At 42.6% G+C, this 19,517-nt stretch overlaps 1 protein-coding gene across 2 annotated transcripts in view; it reads right to left on the bottom strand.

The window, feature by feature from the left end:
• The window catches only part of CHN1 (chimerin 1), a 161,454-nt gene that overhangs the window by 107,137 nt on the left and 34,800 nt on the right, over positions 1-19,517 (bottom strand). For both annotated transcript variants that reach the window (XM_077319660.1, XM_077319659.1), the window contains exons 2-3: positions 7,520-7,558; positions 2,110-2,165 (exon numbers count right to left, since the gene is read on the bottom strand). Coding sequence is in view for 1 of the 2 variants with exons in the window: in XM_077319659.1 (XP_077175774.1) it covers positions 2,110-2,165; positions 7,520-7,558 (95 nt within the window). In the remaining variant the exon portion in view is untranslated. The remainder of the gene's footprint in view (positions 1-2,109; positions 2,166-7,519; positions 7,559-19,517) is intronic.

Genomic DNA, 19,517 nt, shown 5'->3' with positions numbered 1-19,517 from the left:
TTTGGAACTTCATTTTTTATGCCAGAGGTTTATGGCAATAATTGGCAGAATTGCAGTTGGCATCTGAAAGACTTCGGCACAAAGGAATTCCTGTTTAATTCAGTAAATTAATCCTGTCTGTGATCTAAGTAGGATGAACTATTAAGGCCGTGACAGTAATATGCTCCCCGGTATTTAAGGGTATGTCAAAATAACAAATACACTTCAAAGATTAATTTCCTTTTCCCTTGTGGGCATGAGGAAAGTGTTGCAATAACATTTAAAACTTTAATCCTTTTCAACGCCTGGTTTGTACAAATTGTGGTTTGTTAGCAGCATTATAACAAGTCAAACCCAGAACTGCAGTATATTCAGAACTGCAACCGATACTTCTACTAGTCCCAGCAACTTGCTGTAGTAGAGATAAAAGCATTTGCCTTAAAAATGATTAAGGTCTTAGATTTTTAAATCTGAATTTTGAAAGGCTAAGTTTTGTCCAGTCGGCTGAAAAAAGTCATTTTTCCTCTTCCTTGCAAGGTGCTGATTTATTTCACTTTTTAAAAGTCACTTCTCCAGGGAACCTGTCTCAGATGGTTTACAAAATAAAACATAACAAAAAAACATTAAAAATTCTTAATTTAAACCCTATATAAAACAACCAACCAGACCATAAAAACACAGATAATGTAAGCAGTTTCAAATGAATACCAGTTACTAGACTAAAACACTACTAAAATAGGAGCAAAATAGCAACCCCGTAATTCAGTCTTTCTCAACTTTTTTACCATTGAGAAATCCCTGAAACATTCTTCAGGCTTCGAGAAACCCCAGAAGTAGCGCAATCGTGCAGAATATGGTTGGGAGGCATAGCTGTGCACATGCCCACCTGGGGCCCCTCCCCTTCCCATCCTCTCCAGGCCCATCATTGGCCATTTTGGGAGCGGGGGGAGTATACACTAAGAAGCAGTATGAGATAGAACCAGAATCACACAAAGATGGATGAGACCATAAAGGGTCATCCAGTCCAGCTGCCCTCCCTCCTTCTCGGGGACTTAAAAACACTCACATTCCTGATAGGTGCTCCTTCCAACAAAGGAGTCTCCACCACTCTCCAAGGCAGCCTATTCCATCTACAAACAGCCCTCACAGTCAGAAAAAAGCTTTCTAATATTTAAGTGTATCCTCGTTTCCCATAATTTGAATTCATTGCTCCAAGTCCTTGTCTCTAAAGCTGCAGCAAACAAGTTGACCTCCTTCTCAACATGTCTATCTTTTATGTAATTGAACACAGCTACCGTATCCCCAAAGAGCCTCTTGTGGCGCAGAGTGGTAAGGCAGCAGACATGCAGTCTGAAAGCTCTGCCCATGAGGCTGGGAGTTTGATCCCAGCAGCCGGCTCAAGGTTGACTCAGCCTTCCATCCTTCCGAGGTCGGTAAAATGAGTGCCCAGCTTGCTGGGGGGTAAACGGTAATGACTGGGGAAGGCACTGAGTCTGCCATGAAAACGCTGGAGGGCGTCACCCCAAGGCTCAGACATGACTCGGTGCTTGCACAGGGGATACCTTTACCTTTACTGTATCCCCCCTTGCCTTCCTCTTCTCCAAGCTACACATACCCAACTCCCTCAACCTCTCCCCGAAAGGCATGAATTCCAACCCCTCAACCATCCTAGATGCCCTTCTCTGAATATGTTCCATCTTTTCAATACCCTTCTTGAGCTCAGGAGCTCGGAACTGGAAACAATATTCCAAATATGGTCTAAATTGAAAGATAAAACAGCTTAGTTGCCAGGATTCTGTCCCCCAAATGTGGATAAGATGAAGCACTGTTCATTCCCATTCCACAATCACGCCTCTGTAAGAATGCACCTAGTTTCAAAGGTCTCCTTTCTACCTTGTTCTGAATAGAACTATTCAGTCATGAACTTAGGAGAAAACAACTGCAGACGTCCACAAAACCTTGGCAACGAGTAAACCACTATAATGCAGATAAATGACACATATAAATGGAAAACAATAATACAGACACGAAGAACATTCTAGTTTAATCTCTCTGGAGATATAGAACCAACTTGGAAAACAAGCAAAAATGACTGATTTTGCATTTCTTTTAAGGTTCCATGGTACTCACCTCAGATGTGCAAGTAATTCTTCTCGGGTGAGGAGCTTCCTGTTGCAACTGGTACACTGGGAGAAGACAAAATAAAACATACTTCCTCGTTATTTGTTTTTTTTTAGGTATTTGAAGGATAGGGAATGAAGGGAAGGACTATACTTAACAGTACAAAGTTGGCCACTTGGACTCTGTTGAGCTGAAAGTAGGCTTAGCAAATTCCATCTTAAAGCAACCTATTCTGAGCATTTTTTCAGGTTTCAAAAAGAAGAGCTGGTTTTTACACTCCGCTTTTCACTACTTGAAGGAGGCCCAAAGTTGGCTCTTGCAACCAGAGGGAATCCAGTGGGGGAGGGGGGGATATTGAGGGTACTACTAGCCATGATGTCATATCACTTCTGGGAAATGTTGGGAGAGTTTCGATATGCAAGAGGTAAGAAGCACTAGGATTCATAAAAGAAATAAAATGCTTTTGTTTAGAAGAGAAATAAACTTTGTATAGGACGAGAAAGAAGAGAGAGATTCCTAAGTAACTGTCTTTTCTGCAGTCCTCCTTCTGTTCTGTTGAGCTGAGAAGAGACCAAAAGGTAGGGACCTATACTGAAAATGGAATCCCTGGATGCAGAAGCATAGGACCCGCCTGTGAGGGGGGAAAATTGGAATATGGAGATAAGCCTCCTGGAGGTCCATGGATGCGAGGTAGTCCCCTGGCTGCAAGGCCCCTGCTATTGATTCCGAATAAAAATTCGGAAATGGTGTGGATTCAGGAAGCAATTCAGGAACTTTAGAGCTACGATGGCCCTCCTGTCCCCATTTCTTTTTGCAACTGTGAAGAAGATGGAATAATCTCCTTTCCTCTGGTCCTGTCGAGGTACTGGTTCTATGGCTTTTATGTACACCAGATGATCTATCGCTGCCTGGGTCCACAGCCTCTTTTCCAGGGCCTTTAACTTTGGGAAAGGAAGAAAATGATTCAGTGGGATCTTTTTTTACAAATTCTAGTTTGTACCCGTCTGAAACGGTGTCTTTGGCCCAAGCATCTATGCTAGGAAGGTGAGATTGCCATACAATGCAATCCCACTTTCTTTAAAATGATGAAACAAATGCCCCAGACAGAGATGACTGAGGCATTTTTTCTCCTTCTGGGATACCGTAGTTGGGGGAGGAGCCGGGCCAGGACAGCCCAACTCTCCCCCTGCCACACAGGTCAGCCCCAACATGGGCCCCACTGGCACCAGGGCAAAAAAAGGGAACTAGGGGATATCCATGTTCCCTTACCACGGGGCAACTGAGGGCCTGAGTTGGGCCAGGCCCAGGCCAACACCAACATCATCTGGAAGAGGACATTAGCCCAGCAACCAGACAAGAACCGTCCCGGGCCAAATTCATTGTGCAGAATCTGTCCCAGATAGCTTCTATAGAAGAGAGGGAATTTGAATTTGGGTCTCCCAAATTCTAATCTCAAACTCGAACCACTATATTACACTACCATTCATGGAGTAGCGGCACCGCGAGCCTAGGTGCTGCTTCACTTATTTTGGGAGTTTTTAAGCTCATGGTGCAAAAAATTTTAATTTCATTTTTTCTGCAAACTTAGGGCTTTTCTCAGGTTTGTAGAAAGAACTGTCTTGTCTGTTCATGGAACCATTCTCTGAATTAAGTATCCACAGATCTGCCAAAGTTGAAAATTATTGCTAAAGGCGCCCTTCTTAACTGTTCTACTCTACTACAGTTCTTTAAAAATTTCATTTTAATTTATAATCAATTTCAAATAGATGTTCTTTTGGAGGAGGGGTTAGGAGGTGGGACAATATGACGCAGTGTATACTGAAGTGTCCTGGCAGACTCCCAACAAGACCTCACTGTTAGAAAGACTGAGTTCCATTAATATTACAGGTTGTGACATAAAGTGAACCAAGAAAAGGACAGACAAAAAAAAACTAACTTTCCTTGCAAAAAGTTATATTTTAGCAATTTATTATTATTATTTGCAATATGAAGCAACATAGCCACATGTCTTACTGACAAATGCTGTATGTATCGCTGTTGTGATTAATGATGTTTAATATAAGCGACACGATGAGCATTGATTTTACCCTTTAATCATCCGCTTGGAAGACAAAAGCCAGCTCCAAGTCAGTTTTGTGTGTTAATGGTTTTATATTAAGTGACTGGCTTGGCATATGATGAGCAACTGATATAATAAGTTATGACTCAAAAGCTGCAGAGTGGGACACTTTAAGGGCCCCTGAAGCAGACAAAGGTTTTGGTAACAGTGATTATGTGATAGCAGCTATGTGGGTGGGGGAAATCTAAAGGTGAAACAATTCCTGGAAAAAAAAATACTTGGGCACTTATGAAACAAAGAGTGAGCATTTACATAAATTTCAGGACATAACAGCCTAAAAATATTGCAGAACACTGCAATGAAACCCTGATGACAGGCTAGACAAAATATATACCAGTTCTTTATCAGTTGGCACAATGTTTCCTAATTTTCTCCACTGAGGAGTGACTAGAGATGAAACCGCCCTGAGCCTCCGGGGAGGGTGGTATATAAATATAATATACAGTAAATATAATAAATAAATAAACAAACAAACACTGATGAGCTCTCTCTATATGGATACACACACACACACACCCCAAAACCAAAAATCAAAGGCAATAATGTATGTTGGTGAAACAGTTGCAGAGACTGGTTTTAAAGGTTTTAATAGTTTTAAGGTGTAATATCTTAATTTAATACTAATTTATAGATAAGTTGTACCACATAGCTATGTCGCCCTGAGCCAGCTAGCTAGGAGGGGTGGGGTACAAATCCCCATATAAATAAATAAATTTCAACTGAATGAAAAAAACAAAACAAAAACAAAAAAACCCACACCCAAACCCTAGAAAATAATACAGTATAGGACAGGCTTTCTCAACCAAGGTTTCGTAAAACCCTGGGGTTTCTTAATGGTCCTGGAAGGGTTGGGTGGTGGTAGTGGAGAGTTTGTTCTTATATACCACACTTTTCTCTACCAGAAGGAGTCTCAAAGTTGCTTACATTCGCCTTCCCTTTCCTCTCCCCACAACAGACACCCTGTGAGGTGGGTGAGGCTGAAAGAGCCCTGATATTACTGCTCAGTCAGAAAAGCCGTGGCAAGCCCAAGGTCACCCAAGCTGGCTGCATGTGGAGGAGGAGCAGGGAACCAAACCCACCAGATTAGAAGTCCGCTTTCCTAACCAATACACCAACCTGGCTCTTAAAATAAATAACTGAATAAACCCAGAAGGACCATAAGAAGCACATTATCTTGCTTCTCCCTCCTCACAGAGCAACACAGACCAGAGTTCTGTTGCGGTTAAAGGCCGCAGGCTCTAATCCGGAGAGCTGGGTTGGATTCCCCACTCCTCCACATGCAGCCAGTTGGGTGACCTTGGGCCAGTCACAGTTCTCTTAGGGCTGTTCTCACAAGCAGTTCTGTTAGAGCTTTGTCAGTCCCACTAATCTCACAGTGTTTCTGCTCTGGTGAGAGGAACGAAAAGGTTTTTTGTAAATTGCTTTGGGACTCCTTCAGGTAGTGTTTAAAAAAAAACAGCTTTCTAAATATGTACTAACTAGGGGAGGAGGGAGATCTGTTGTCTTCATGTGATGTTTAAAGGCTTCCTGGAAGCATCTAGATGACTATTGTTAGCAATAGAACAGAATCTATTCATTTAGGAATATAGCCGCTTTTATACTAAAGTTCTAGGAAAATGTCCATTACACTCCAAAACATTGTTGCTTAATCATGTATCCATGGTACCCAAAGAAAGGCAAATCATTAATTACTGTTGCTAGACTAGCCTTTGTGTAGAAGTGGAAACATCCAGAACTATCAGGGAAATGAGATTGGCTAGTGAAAGGTAGAGAAGTTTTTATGTTACTGTAACTTTCTATAATAATGAAATCAAGTAAAGGTGCAGACACGTGGAATATTTATGGAATTCTACATAAAAATACACATAATTGGTGTATGCAGCCTACATAAAACGGAAGGCTTATTTTGACTGATTTTATTATAAGTATTTTTTCAGTGTTTTATATTTAAATCCTTGTATGTGTAGTTAAAAACTCTGGTGTTTGGTGACCTCAACCAGGGCCAGAGTTTTCTTTGTCCTGGCCCCCACCTGGTAGAACAAGCTCTCAGAGGAGATCAGGGTCCTGACGGAACTCGAACAGTTCCACAGGGCCTGCAAAAAGGAGCTCCTCCACTCGGCATTTAGTTGAGGTCGACCTGAACCATCTACGGGCCCCCCAAGCCTCCTTCTGACAATCATTACAGATCCGCCCAAACCACTAGGCCTTGGTACAAGTTAATCAATGTTTCTAGTATTTTACTGTTCTGCAATGTTTATTACTATCATTATCCTGTTGTCATTGTTACTGTTGTTAACACATCACTATAGACTAAGTTAACTGTATTGTTCCCATTTCCTGTAAACCACCCTGAGCCTTCGGGGAGGGCGGTTTATAAATAAAATAAATAAATCCCTGATTGCAGCTAGGAAGAGAATGCTACATTATATTGATGTTTGGTCTGATCCTGCAAGGTTCTTCTTAGGGTTCTTATACTGTGACTATAGTCTAAAGCAGGGGTAGTCAAACTGCGGCCCTCCAGATGTCCATGGACTACAATTCCCAGAAGCCCCCTGCCAGCATTCGCTGGCAGGGGGCTCCTGGGAATTGTAGTCCATGGACATCTGGAGGGCCGCAGTTTGACTACCCCTGGTCTAAAGGGTATCATATGCAATCTTTCACACAAATACTGAATGTATGAGTCTAGTCTGCTGGAAATCAAAATATAAGGTTGGATCCAAACAAACAGAAGGGGTGGGGCAATTTCTATACCAATTCCCTCTTCCTGCTGCCGACTCCCAATTTGCCTCTCATGTATCCCCAAGGGAGAGCAGTTTAGGGAGATGAGTGGGCAGGAGAGGTGAGGAGGAGGTTTGTTCTTTTGACCCAAGTGCTTTGCAAGAGCACAAAAACTCAATCAGCATCCAACTCACACACTCATGGGTTAATGGGCTTTACTGGAAGGATACTTATTTTCCCATATCTTGATTACTGGCCAAGTTCTGGAGAACCCAGGCTACCTCAACCTTGTCAGATCTCAGAAGTTAAGTAAGGTCAGCCATGGTTAGGGGGAGACCATCAAGGAAGTCCACGGTAGACCACTTATGATCGCCATGACAACCCTACAAGGTCACTGTAAAATGGCTGTGCCTTGACTTTACTTTTCAACACCACAGGGCTTCTATGTTAATAACATGCTTACTGTAGCCACTGTGGGGACATCACATATTATGGTTTAAAAAACCAAAAAGGTTAAGAGGACGGATTTGAACATTCTAACAGTATAGAGGGCATAAGAATAAAACATAACGGAGTACTCACAGTAAGACTTCCATACTGGTGGCCTGTATTCATCAGTATCTGAAAGAACAAGGAAAATCCAAGTTCAGTACCAAAGCAGAAAAGCAGCCAGGCTACCTGAAGACAAAACTTGACAGAAGCATTTGCAAAAACCACCCATTTGCACAAACAGAAATATATGAAAACAAATAGAAATTCCTTTTGCCTGGTTTATCCCAACCCCAAAGGCAATAACTGCAACTGTCAGAATGCATAAGGAACCTAAAACCATGACAACTTTACAGTAAGCAGTTACCTTCTGAACTGCAGGTTGAAATAATGAAATGCAAGAGAAATGGGAGGTTTCAGTCTATAAACGCAGCACTGGCGATGTATGGAGATCTTTCATTCATAGGTTCAAGGGCTATTTGTGCAGTTGCTCCTCTGGGTCCAGCTCTACAAAATAGTTCCACAGAGCTCCCAAGTGACATGGTTTACTGATCCCCGCAGCCACAGCTGAGCCCTGGGAATCCTTGCCCTGGAGCAACCTAATCAGTCATATCCACTCACCAATTCTCAGAGGGGATTTTGTTTTTATCTCACCATCCTGGGGACTTTTCAGTATTTATTTACTCTTAATTTGGTTCTGTTTGCACAATCTTAAAACGCTTTACGAATAACATAGCTGCCCAGCAGTTGCCATACTGCATGCCTGTACATTCTTGGAGTTTATATGCTCTGGCTCTGTGCCTGTCCACCCATCCCTTCTCAGGCTAGGGTTACCAACTCTGGCTTGGGAGATTGCTGGAGTGGTAGGACCTAGGCCAGTCATTCTCAACTTCTTTACCATTGAGAAACCCCTGAAACATCCTCCAGGCTTTGAGAAACCCCAGAAGTGGTGCGATCATGCAAAATATTGTTAGGAAACCTAGTGGTATACATGCCCACCTAGGGCTCCTCCCCTTCCCAACCCCCTCCAGGCCCGTCACTGGCCATATTGGGGAGTGGGTGGGTCAAAATGATCATATGTGGTCAAATCACCTAATAAATGTTTAATGTTTTAAATATATATATATATTTTAAAGCAATTAACACCCAGCCATTGAGGAAACCCTTCCAGGGCTGTCAAGAAACTCCTGGTTGGGAAAGCCTGAGTTAAGCAGTGATGTGATGTCAAGAGCCCTGTTTCCCAATCTGAGTCTCCAACCCAAAGTGGGTCATGAAGACTGTGAAAGAGGGTCCCAGGTGTTTAAAGTTTGATTTCTGTACATTCTGGTGTGTTTTTTCTATGTGGGTCACCACTTAAGTAGGGAACTGGGTCCGGATGGGTGGCTTGGGAGGGAATAGCAACACCTTGGAGGTCCCACATTCAGCCCATCCTCTAACAGCTGCACTGGTTTTAAGTTGAATTCCAGATCAGACTTATGGTTCTGGTTATCACCTTTAAGGCTATATGTGGTCTGGGCCCAGTGTACCTGAGGGATCGCCTCTGCCTATATTCCCTAAAGAGCCTTATGCTCCACCACCTCCAATTTCCAGGTGATCCCTGGCCCCAGCGAAGCTCGCTTGATCTCAACCTGGGCTATACTTTCTCCATCCTGGCCCCCACCAGGTGAAACGAGCTCCCAGAGTAGATCAGGGCCATTAACGGAACTCAAACAGTCCTGCAGGGCCTGCAAAAGGGAGCTCCACTGCCAGGCATTTAGTTGAGGTTGACCTGAACCATCTCTTTCCACGGGCCCTCCCCCTGAGCCTCCCTCCTATGGCAACCACTGCAAGTCCGCCCAAGCCACTGGGCTATCAGTATGCATTGATTTAATGTTCTCCATATTATTCTATTGGTCTATTATGTTGCTTGCTGTTATCACTGTATTACTGTTATAAACTGAGTTATCTGTATCATTTCTGTTTCATGTAAACTACTCTGAGCCTTCAGGGAGGGTGGTATATAAATATATAATAAATAAAGAATAAATAATAGATGAGATTTTGCTGCTATTAGTGTAAATTTTTATTCTGTTTTTATGGGTTTTATTGTAAACCGCCTCAAGCCGGCATGTGCCTAGAAATGGCAGCCAATGAACGTAAATAAATGTAAATACAAACAGATAGACAGATACCAAGTGAATCTGGACTTGTGGGTCACTGTAGAGTCTGGCCTCCGAAGCTACCACTTTCTCCAGAGAAACTGGAGAAATAATGAATCTAGATATCAACTGCAAATTCAGAAGAACTCCAGGCCCCACCTTGAGGCTGGTAATCCCACCACAGACACAAGGTGAAATTATCACTGCACACCTACCGATCATATGTCCTTGTTTGGTCACGTTGATACATGCCTATATATAATACCTGCAAGATGAAAAAGGGATTTCCAGTTCTGGGTTGGGAAATACCTGGAGATTTTGGGGTTAGAGCCTGTGGAGGACAAAGGAGGGACCTCAGCAGGGTATAATGCTATACAGTCCACTCTCCAAAGCTGCCATTTTCTCCGGGATGCTCTGTATTTTTGGTTCTTGGGGACAACAGTGGGAGGGCTTCTGGAGTTCTAGCCCTATGGGTGGACCTCCTGGGTTCTGTCTACTGTGTGATACAGTGTTGAATTGGCTAGTGGCCTGATCCAACATGGCTTCTCTCATGTTCTCTAACATCAAGGTCCACACAGAAACTAACCCTTGGTGAAACTCAAGTGTCATTTTAATAACTGTCTGCAGATTATTGTTTTAGCACAGCCTGAATATTTCTATTTTATTTTTTAAATTTCATTCATTTCTACCTAAGGTAAAGGTATCCCCTGTGCAAGCACCGGGTCATGTCTAACCCTTAGGGTGACACCCTCTAGCGTTTTCATGGCAGACTCAATACGGGGTGGTTTGCCAGTGCCTTCCCCAGTCATTACCGTTTTACCCCTCAGCAAGCTGGGTACTCATTTCACCGACATCGGAAGGATGGAAGGCTGAGTCAACCTTGAGCCGGCTGCTGGGATTGAACTCCCAGCCTCATGGTCAGAGCTTCAGACTGCATGTCTGCTGCCTTACCACTCTGCGCCACAAGATGCTCATACCTTTCTCCCTAATGGAGACTAAAAGCTGCTTGCATCATTTTCCTCTTCATTACCTTATCCTCACAATTCTGTGAAGCTGAAAGAAGGTCAATAGACCAAGTTCACCATCAAGCTTCCATGGAACAAGTGGGAAGTTCACCATCAAGCTTCCATGGAACAATACTTGGGTATCCCAATACTAGCCCAGCACTCTTAACCACAACACAAGATCAGCTTTTTCTTTTTTACCAGCCACACGCATATGACAATGCACTCCATAAGTAAATCATTAGGAACCAAGAGTTCAGCTATGCAAATACGCAAGAAAGTCAATGCCTTCTGGCAGGACTAGCAATATATTTCTTCATCCCCATGAAGGAGAAACATGATCACCAACTGGAAAGCAAGAGTATTTCCCCCCCCCCCAAAAAACATCTTGATTAAACCCAACCACGGAGCAGGAGAACTTTTTCAAATAAACGACTATTTACAATTCAAATACTGGGAAGGAGTGATTTATGTCATGCAGGTGTGCAGCTATATTTTGTTTTTAAAATCCTGACTGCATGCTTTACGGCCTTAGTGCTGTTTGCGCAACTTCAGGCCATCTGCATTGCATAACAAAACCACAAACATTATCTGATGGAAATACATCCGTGACGGTTAAAAATGAATGGTATAGCGTCTTCCTATTTTTTCCTCAACGTGATATATATCAGTGTGGTCTTTGTCAAGAGGGCTTAAAAGTTATGCAAATAAACGGGGTTCTGCTTCCCCTCCCAGCAGGAAATGACATTTAGTTCTGCTCCACCCTGCCCACAGCTGTTTTGTAAGCTGTTTTGCAAGGAGGTCCCGCTACTTATGAGACTATATCCTTATAACAGTCAACAGGTAGAAACCAGAAAGCACTTACTGCTCTATTACACCTTTTACAATATTATTAGAGGCAAACATGAGTCAGAAGTGTGACTCAGTGGCTAAAAATGCAAATGGAATTTTGGGCTATATCAAACGGAGTATTGTATCCGTATCACGGGAGGTGATGTTACCGCTTTACTCAGCTCTGGTTCAGCCTCACTTGGAGTACTGTGTTCAGTTTTGGGCACCCCAGTTGAAGAGGGATGTTGACAAACTGGAGCATGTCCAGAGAAGGGCAACAAAGATGGTGAGAGGTTTGGAGACCAAGACGTATGAAGAAAGATTGGGGGAGCTTGGTCTGTTTAGCCTAGACAGGAGACGACTGAGAGGGGATCTGATAACCATCTTCAAGTATTTAAAAGGGTGCCAGATGGAGGATGGAGCAGAATTGTTCTCTCTTGCCCCAGAGGGACAAACCAGAACAAATGGGATGAAATTAATTCAAAAGAAATTCCATCTAAACATCGGGAAGAAGTTCCTGACAGAGTGGTTTCTCAGTGGACCAGGCTTCCTCGGGAGGTGGTGGGTTCTCCACCTTTGGAAATTTTTAAACAGAGGCTAGATAGCCATCTGACCAAGAGGCTGATTCTGTGAAGGTAAAAGGGAGGCAGGTTACAGTAGATGAGCGATTGGGATGTGAGAGTCCTGCATAGTGCAGGGGGTTGGTCTAGATCAGGGGTAGTCAACCTGTGGTCCTCCAGATGTTCATGGACTACAATTCTCATGGGAATTGTAGTCCATGAACATCTGGAGGACCACAGGTTGACTACCCCTGGTCTAGATGACCCATGAGGTCCCTACCAACTCTAAAAAATTTAAAAAAAAATAAAAAATAAAACTTTTGCAACCTAGATATTGAGACCTGACAACAAGGGAAATGATAAAGAAGCTAAGTGATGGGGGAAACCATTCAGCCATCATACTGCCGCCATTTAGTACTACCGCTATTAAGATACGCAGCACCAGTAAAGATTAAATATGATTAAATAAGCACCTTCATTATTTTATATAGGTTTTAGACTGGCTATATTTCTGGATCTAGTCAAATCTTAAATTTTTCTTAAAATCTCCTCCCTTAAATGTCTTAATTTTAAAAAATTAGACTTGTAATTACTGAGTTGTTATTATTTTGAGTGGTCACTAAACCATTTATAATATATAACATTTTTTTTCTGCTGTGAACAGAGCCATTTATTTCTCTGAACTATACCAAATGCTGGTGTAAATGACTGTAAATAAACAAAATAAATAAAAGACATTTGGTCCAAGAAGTCCCCGCAACGTATTCTATTTCCCATACGAGGAAAACCCTGGAAAGGACCAGAACACTTAAAAACAACAACAACAACAATTTTATTTTTATCGCCCGCCCTTCCTGTTTGGCTCAGGGTGGGTAACAACAACATTTCATTTAGCCCAGGTAGCATCAATAAAGCTTAAAAGGGCATAAAGTAGGAATGATTCTGTTCCCTCTTCTTTCTTCTCCCTTGCTCTCGGTAGGGGGAACCACTGGAAGCTCTCTGTCCTTCAGGGGACCCCAGAAGTTAGGAGCTAATCCAGCCATACAAAGAGGCAGAAATCACCACCATCACATCTGATCCACTGGCAATGAAGAAAGGTTCCATCTTAGTGCTGTTAAGATCGGGGGAGTGAACATCAGGGAGGACCAGCCATCCCCTCTCTTTAGATATCAATGGAAACACAGTGGACACAGCATCTCTCAACACTTGTCAAGATACTCATATTCACATCATAACAGATTATCTTCTAGTAATTTAACTTGGAATGATCAAGCAGAGCAGATGGAGGTGGGTGGGATGCTCAGGTATAATTTCAAAGAATTACTAGAGGTAATGTGAGTGTAGGATTTATGTTCATTGACATAAAAGGAAGCTATAGGTACTGTGCATGTACATGTCCCTTGTGAAAACAACCTCTACCATCCAATTTACTTTGCTCAGAGCAAATGAAAACAGTACACTGTTACAGAAAATTAATGGGATTTTCGAGGCATCTTATCCAGATTTATCTTTCTGCTATGCATGGTGGCTTGCGAATCCCATAAAAATGCATTCAGGTGGGTAGCCATGTTGGTCTGAATCAACCTTTGTTCCAGACCAACAACAATGAATTACTCAACAAGTAGATTAAAACAAAATAGCACTGAAACAAACCTCCAAATAGTTGTAAAGATTCGGCAATAACATGAGTTCAGTAACAGTAATTTCCAAAACCCAGCCAAAATAGGTGTTCTGTCCTCCAGCAGCAAGAGGCTATTACCAGAAAAAAGACAGCTGATATTACAGAGGTCAAATGCACCTCCCAAATTGAGGAAATCTCTAGGAGGTGGGTTAGACAAAATTAACATGATAAGCAAGCCCAGGGTTGGTCCACCAGGGTGTGCCCCTTTCTACAACTCCACATTGTAGGCCACCAACAAGGACTTAAGAGTTACAACTGAGACACTGAAAATTCTATGGGGCACTATAAACAAACAGACCCCATAAGATGGGGGAGGTGGTGGAACTTGGCCAGAGAGGTTAACACCCATTGAGCTTTCAGCAGCTAATAATCCAATCATGACCCTTAACCAGATCATGGGGAAACTTGCTCAGTAAAGAACATTCAATCAAATGTATCCTTTTGTTTTTCATGTGCTAACCCCAACCAATTTAGAACAGTTGCCCAATTTCCATGGAGACTAAGAAAAGCTGGATAGGGCGGACTCAACATGGATGCTGAAATCCTTAGAATAATCATTGCGATATTTCTCCCAGGGCATTGTTGAATCCGCTAGAATGATTCTCCCTGGGCATTTGGTGAATCCCATGGAGGATAATGTACCAGTGAAATCCCTAACTTGGCTCTGAATCCCAAGGAACATATGTGACTGTTTGCCCAAGAACCAAACAAAAAGGTTTAAAAATATTCTGGTGATCTATGTTTAAACCCTTTGATTAAGAAAATCAAAAGCCAATTGATGTTTTCTCCAACTCCGCAGTCCACACAAAGCCATCTTGAAAATTCCTCATGCCCAGTCCTGTCTTTCCACAAGATATATTTAAAGAACAAATTAATCTTCATAAGAGATGTTTTGCTCAAATTCTAAAGAATGTATATTTTGTGCAATTTTTTAGAAGGAAATGTTTGAATCCTCTCTAAGGTGAACATAAACCTTTGTCCCTTATACAAATTAATTTGCTTTCCCCTTTTATCTTAGAAACTGTTTTATGGTTTTGTTAATATTTTAAAAAACTAATCTCCTTAGGATTTTCTAATACATTAAACACCAGAAATATTCATGCAGTGTTAACAATGGGTTTTAATCCATCGCAGCAAAGAAATTAAATATTAGAGTCCCTAAGATGCCATAACCATGCCCCTGATGAAATGTACATTAATCAGTATTACTGCAAAGGGAATAATTTTTAAAAATTTAAAATATATTTTACAAGGGGATTTTCATTGGAAGACATATGACCACAGACATCTTTAGAATACAGTGCAAAGTATTGGATGTGCTCACAGTCTATCAGCATGTAAAGTCTTGAAGAATATGTCACATAAATTGCATAATTTAGCTATTATCTCTTCATGGTCCATGTTTATACAGTTTATAAACCACAGTTTATAAATCATAATCCCATTAAACTCCAGTTTAGTTTGACACCTGAATGTAGGCTACTCAAGCAGGCTTATGGTTGGGCACTGAAGTGAACCACAGATTCTAAACCACAGTTTATCCCTGGCTTGTAAAATTGTGGTTTGTTGTGACACCTAAATACTAAAATCCCAATCTGTTCAGTAGCACCTCCTCTAGAAGCATAAAGGCAAAAGATAAAGGTATCCCCCGTGCAAGCACCGAGTCATATCTGACCCTTGGGGTGTCGCCCTCCAGTGTTTTCATGGCAGACTCAATACGGGGTGGTTTGCCAGTGCCTTCCCCAGTCATTACCGTTTTACCCCCTAGCAAGCTGGGTACTCATTTTACCGACCTCAGAAGGATGGAAGGCTGAGTCAACCTTGAGCCAGCTGCTGGGATCGAACTCCCAACCTCATGGACAGACAGCTTCAGACAGCATTTCTGCCGCTTACCACTCTGCGCCACAAGAAGCTCTTCTAGAAGCATACACCAACAGAAAAAACTGCCACTACATCAGTGCTTTAATCTGAAGAGAGGTCCATCAGTGGCTACCAGCCATGATGACTAAAACAATCCTCCACATGCAGAAACAGTAAATATTTGACTACCAGGGCAAGGAGGCAATATCAGAGTGAGGACTTGGACTTCTATACCCTGATTGTTGGCTATCTAGAAAAAGGAGTTGGCTGCTGGACTAACCCAGTTTAGCACCTCTTTTTCTTACGTTTCTCAGGGCAGTTCCTCCCTCTAATTTCTTTCCATGTCCCATCTCCACTAATGAGAACAAGCAGAACGGCAGTCATAAGGATGCCAGGTTAGCCTGTTCTGAGGGGAAATTTAAAAAGCCACAGAATAAAAGATCTCAGTCCAATAAAGATTAGTATGACAACATTGCAAAAAAAAAAAACCCCTCCAAAACCCAACAACCCTGAAATTGCTTCACACAAAACATTACTACAATTAAAATCAACTAACAACCTCCTGGAAATCCATCTCCCCAAGAAGAAAGCCCTCCTCCATTAAATTCAGAAATGTCTGTCACTGTATATTGCTTTCTGACAGAAAAGAAGGTTGGGAAATATGGAGAAACAATAAAAAGGGAAAGACAGTACAGGATTGTAAAAAAAAAAAAATCAGATTAGGAATGCAGTGAAGAGCCTGGAAAAAAAAAGAGAGGGGAAAGCAGGCAGATGCCTGCCAAACTGCAGCAGGGAGAAGAAAGGCTTTGAAATATGCACTTGTTTCAGCATAACAAGATTTAAGAAGTCAGTGAAACAGCTAACAGGAAGTAGGGGGATACTGGGACGAGGAGAAGGCCCAAGGTTCCTTCCCCTTCCTTTCCTCTTCCTAGTTACCTCATCTGACTAAACAGGGAGTAAGTGGCATGTGTAGTAAAGTTTTGCCACACTCCAAGCAGTGCAGGGGTGCTTTGGGTAGCGTTCCTGGATTCTGGCTTAAAGCAGGAAAGGGGGCAAGTAGTAGACTAAAGGGGATCTACAAACAAACCTGTGGTGTTTTACATACACCTTGTAGATCAGTGGTCCCCAATCCCTGGTCTGGGGACCGGGACCGGTCCATGGATCAGTCGGTACCGGGCCGCGGCTCCTCCTCATCCTCCTGCCCAGCTGTTGCCTCGGGGGCTTCCCTGCCACTCTGCCGCCGGCTCACCTTTGGTGCTCTCCAGCGGCTACCATGGCTGGAGCTCCCCCTCAGCATGGCACTGTGCAGCTGCTGCTGGTAGCGCCCCCCAGCGGGCAGTGGAAAGTCAGGGGCACCAGCAGGAAAGCAAGCGGAGCAGGGGCTCAGGCGGCGGCAACATCCCTCGGCAAAAGACTACCCCCCCCCCCGGGCCACAGTAAGATTGTCAAGCGTTGACCTGTCCCCGGTGCTAAAAAGGTTGGGGACTACTGTTGTAGATGATGATGATGAATTTCTTACCTGCCACTCTCGGCAAGCTGGCTCATGATGGGTTACAACATAAAAGCCACACAGCATTAAAATTAATTAAGCATGGTTTGTGCAAAAAAAATTGCAATTTAAAGAAATCAAGGCTGCTTCCTCACCCCACTCCTGTATCCGCATATTGCTTGGTATCCATGCAAAACCCCATTCATTTCACACGCGTATGGAGGGGGAACCCTGCTTGATTTTAATCTTGTAAACGTGGTATTTCCTGGGCTGGACACTATCTACAGCAGTTGCAAGACTACAATGAAGAGCTAGTAAATTACTCTCAATTATTCTTTTCATTTGTTAAGTTCCTCTGGAGGCCAAAGCACAGCAACAATCAGCAGAACAGAAAAGAGTCTGTCCTTTTAGATTAATGTCAGTGAATCCTTGGAAAGGCAGAAAAATACGTCTTTTTAAAAAATAAGTTTTGTTAAAGGTGCTGTGTTATTCGTATCCAGGGTTAGTCATGCTGCCTTGAGCTGGATAGCCCTGCATGCCTGATCCCATCAGATCTTGGGTGCTCAGCTTGGCCTACCCTGGCTAGTATTTGTATGGAAGACCTCCTATGATTTGGGTGGTAATTCCTCAAAGGAACACTAGGGGTTACGACGCAGAGACAGGAAATGGCAAACCACCTCCAAACATCCCTTGCCTGGCTGTCACACAGTTCTTGGATTTCCTGGCCACACGCAGCAAGGTAAACATTAGTCATGTTTTGGGGGTTTTATAACAATAGAGGGAGATTTGCCAAGATCCCCTTCGAAAACAGACTATGCACCTGTGAATCAAGTTCTCCTGACACCATCCAACATATCTTACTGGATTGTCCCTTGTTCACTGAACAGAGAAGGCATATCATACCTCTCATACCAAAACGGAGAAACCATTCAAGAGACCTGATTTGCCAATTTTTACTAAGTGATAAGGATGCCGACATTACTTTTATTGTGGCTGAATTTCTGTCCTCAGTTTTTAAACTTAAACTGTCTGACATTTCTTGACTAACTTTGCTTATCCTGCTAATCTGCTTTATGCCAATAAAGGTATTGTATTGTATTGTATAACAATAGAGAATCACTGATAGTCTTTCAGGGAGGCAGCAAGTGATCGTAGTGGCATTTGCAAACAACTGATGTAAAAAACAAAAAGGAATTACAATACTTTTTTACAACTCTGTTAGCCATACTCAAAATTTAAAAAGGTAAAGGTATCCCTGTGCAACCACCGGGTCATGTCTGACCCTTGGGGTGACGCCCTCTAGCGTCATGGCAGACTCAATACGGGATGGTTTGCCAGTGCCTTCCCCAGTCATTACCGTTTACCCCCCAGCAAGCTGGGTACTCATTTTACCGACCTCGGAAGGATGGAAGGCTGAGTCAACCTTCAGCTGGCTGCTGGGATTGGACTCCCAGCCTCATGGGCAGAGCTTCAGACTGCATGTCTGCTGCCTTACCACTCTGCGCCACAAGAGGCTCTCTACTCAAAATTATAAATATAATAATAAAAAAATTAAATTGGATGGGTGGAGAATCCTGAGTGTCATACGAGAACATAGCTTGGGGGCTTCAATGCATACCAGGTGTGAAAGGGAAACCACCACTAAAAATTGAGAATATATAGATCAGGGGTAGTCAAACTGCAGCCCTCCAGATGTCCATGGACTACAATTCCCATGAGCCTCTGCCATTGCAGTCCATGGGCATCTGGGGCCGCAGTTTGATTACCCGATATAGATTATCCTAAGCAGCTTGGAATCTTTGATGGAAGGCGATATCATACATAATTGCTTCTGCAACAAGACTACCAAGGATAGCCACCCTGGTGTGGAAGCACCTTGGATTCCAGGTTGGATCCCGTGGAAAAGATCTGTGCATGCTGGGGAAATTGCATATTCACAGATTCCTGTCTCTTGTGCCATTTCTCCATGTGTCTTATTGGGGTCTCCCCCATTCCTCTTCCCCCTCTACTCTGACCTCCCATTAGGGCATTAGCGGTTGCAATTTTAATCTTTAACTTTTTTTACATTAACTGCATTTTTAAAACCTGACTTCTATCACAATTGCAGTAAACGGGATTCAATTCATTCTGGTCCTCTGTTGTTTTACTTAACTTTGACCATGTTTATATTTTTAAAAAACGACAGCTAATAATCTTCACATGGCGTTCTGGTGAAATTTTTAACAGTCCAATGAATGCAGTTAGGCTGGTGTTAATCCAAAAAAACTAAATCAGTGGTACTTGCAGAAAACAAGTTCGCAAACCAAAGTTGTCCTACTTCCAATTGTCCTTATGATATGAGAATAACTAGCAGAAGGCCTTTGTCCTTCAGAGGCCTAGTAGGTGAGTATCCAAAACAAGGACTACTCAGAACATGCCTAAACTCTGGACTCCCTTATTCCCCTTGAGGCAGCTTGTTCAAACACATTAATGTTGCTAGACTTTTGACACACAGGCTTCCTTTAATCATCTGTTTGCATAAACTATAT

This window comes from Paroedura picta, chromosome 2 (genome assembly GCF_049243985.1).
Source record: "Paroedura picta isolate Pp20150507F chromosome 2, Ppicta_v3.0, whole genome shotgun sequence".
Taxonomy (NCBI): Eukaryota; Metazoa; Chordata; class Lepidosauria; order Squamata; family Gekkonidae; genus Paroedura; species Paroedura picta.
The sequence above is the reverse complement of the archived record's forward strand: the minus strand, read 5'-3'. Positions and strand labels throughout refer to the sequence as shown.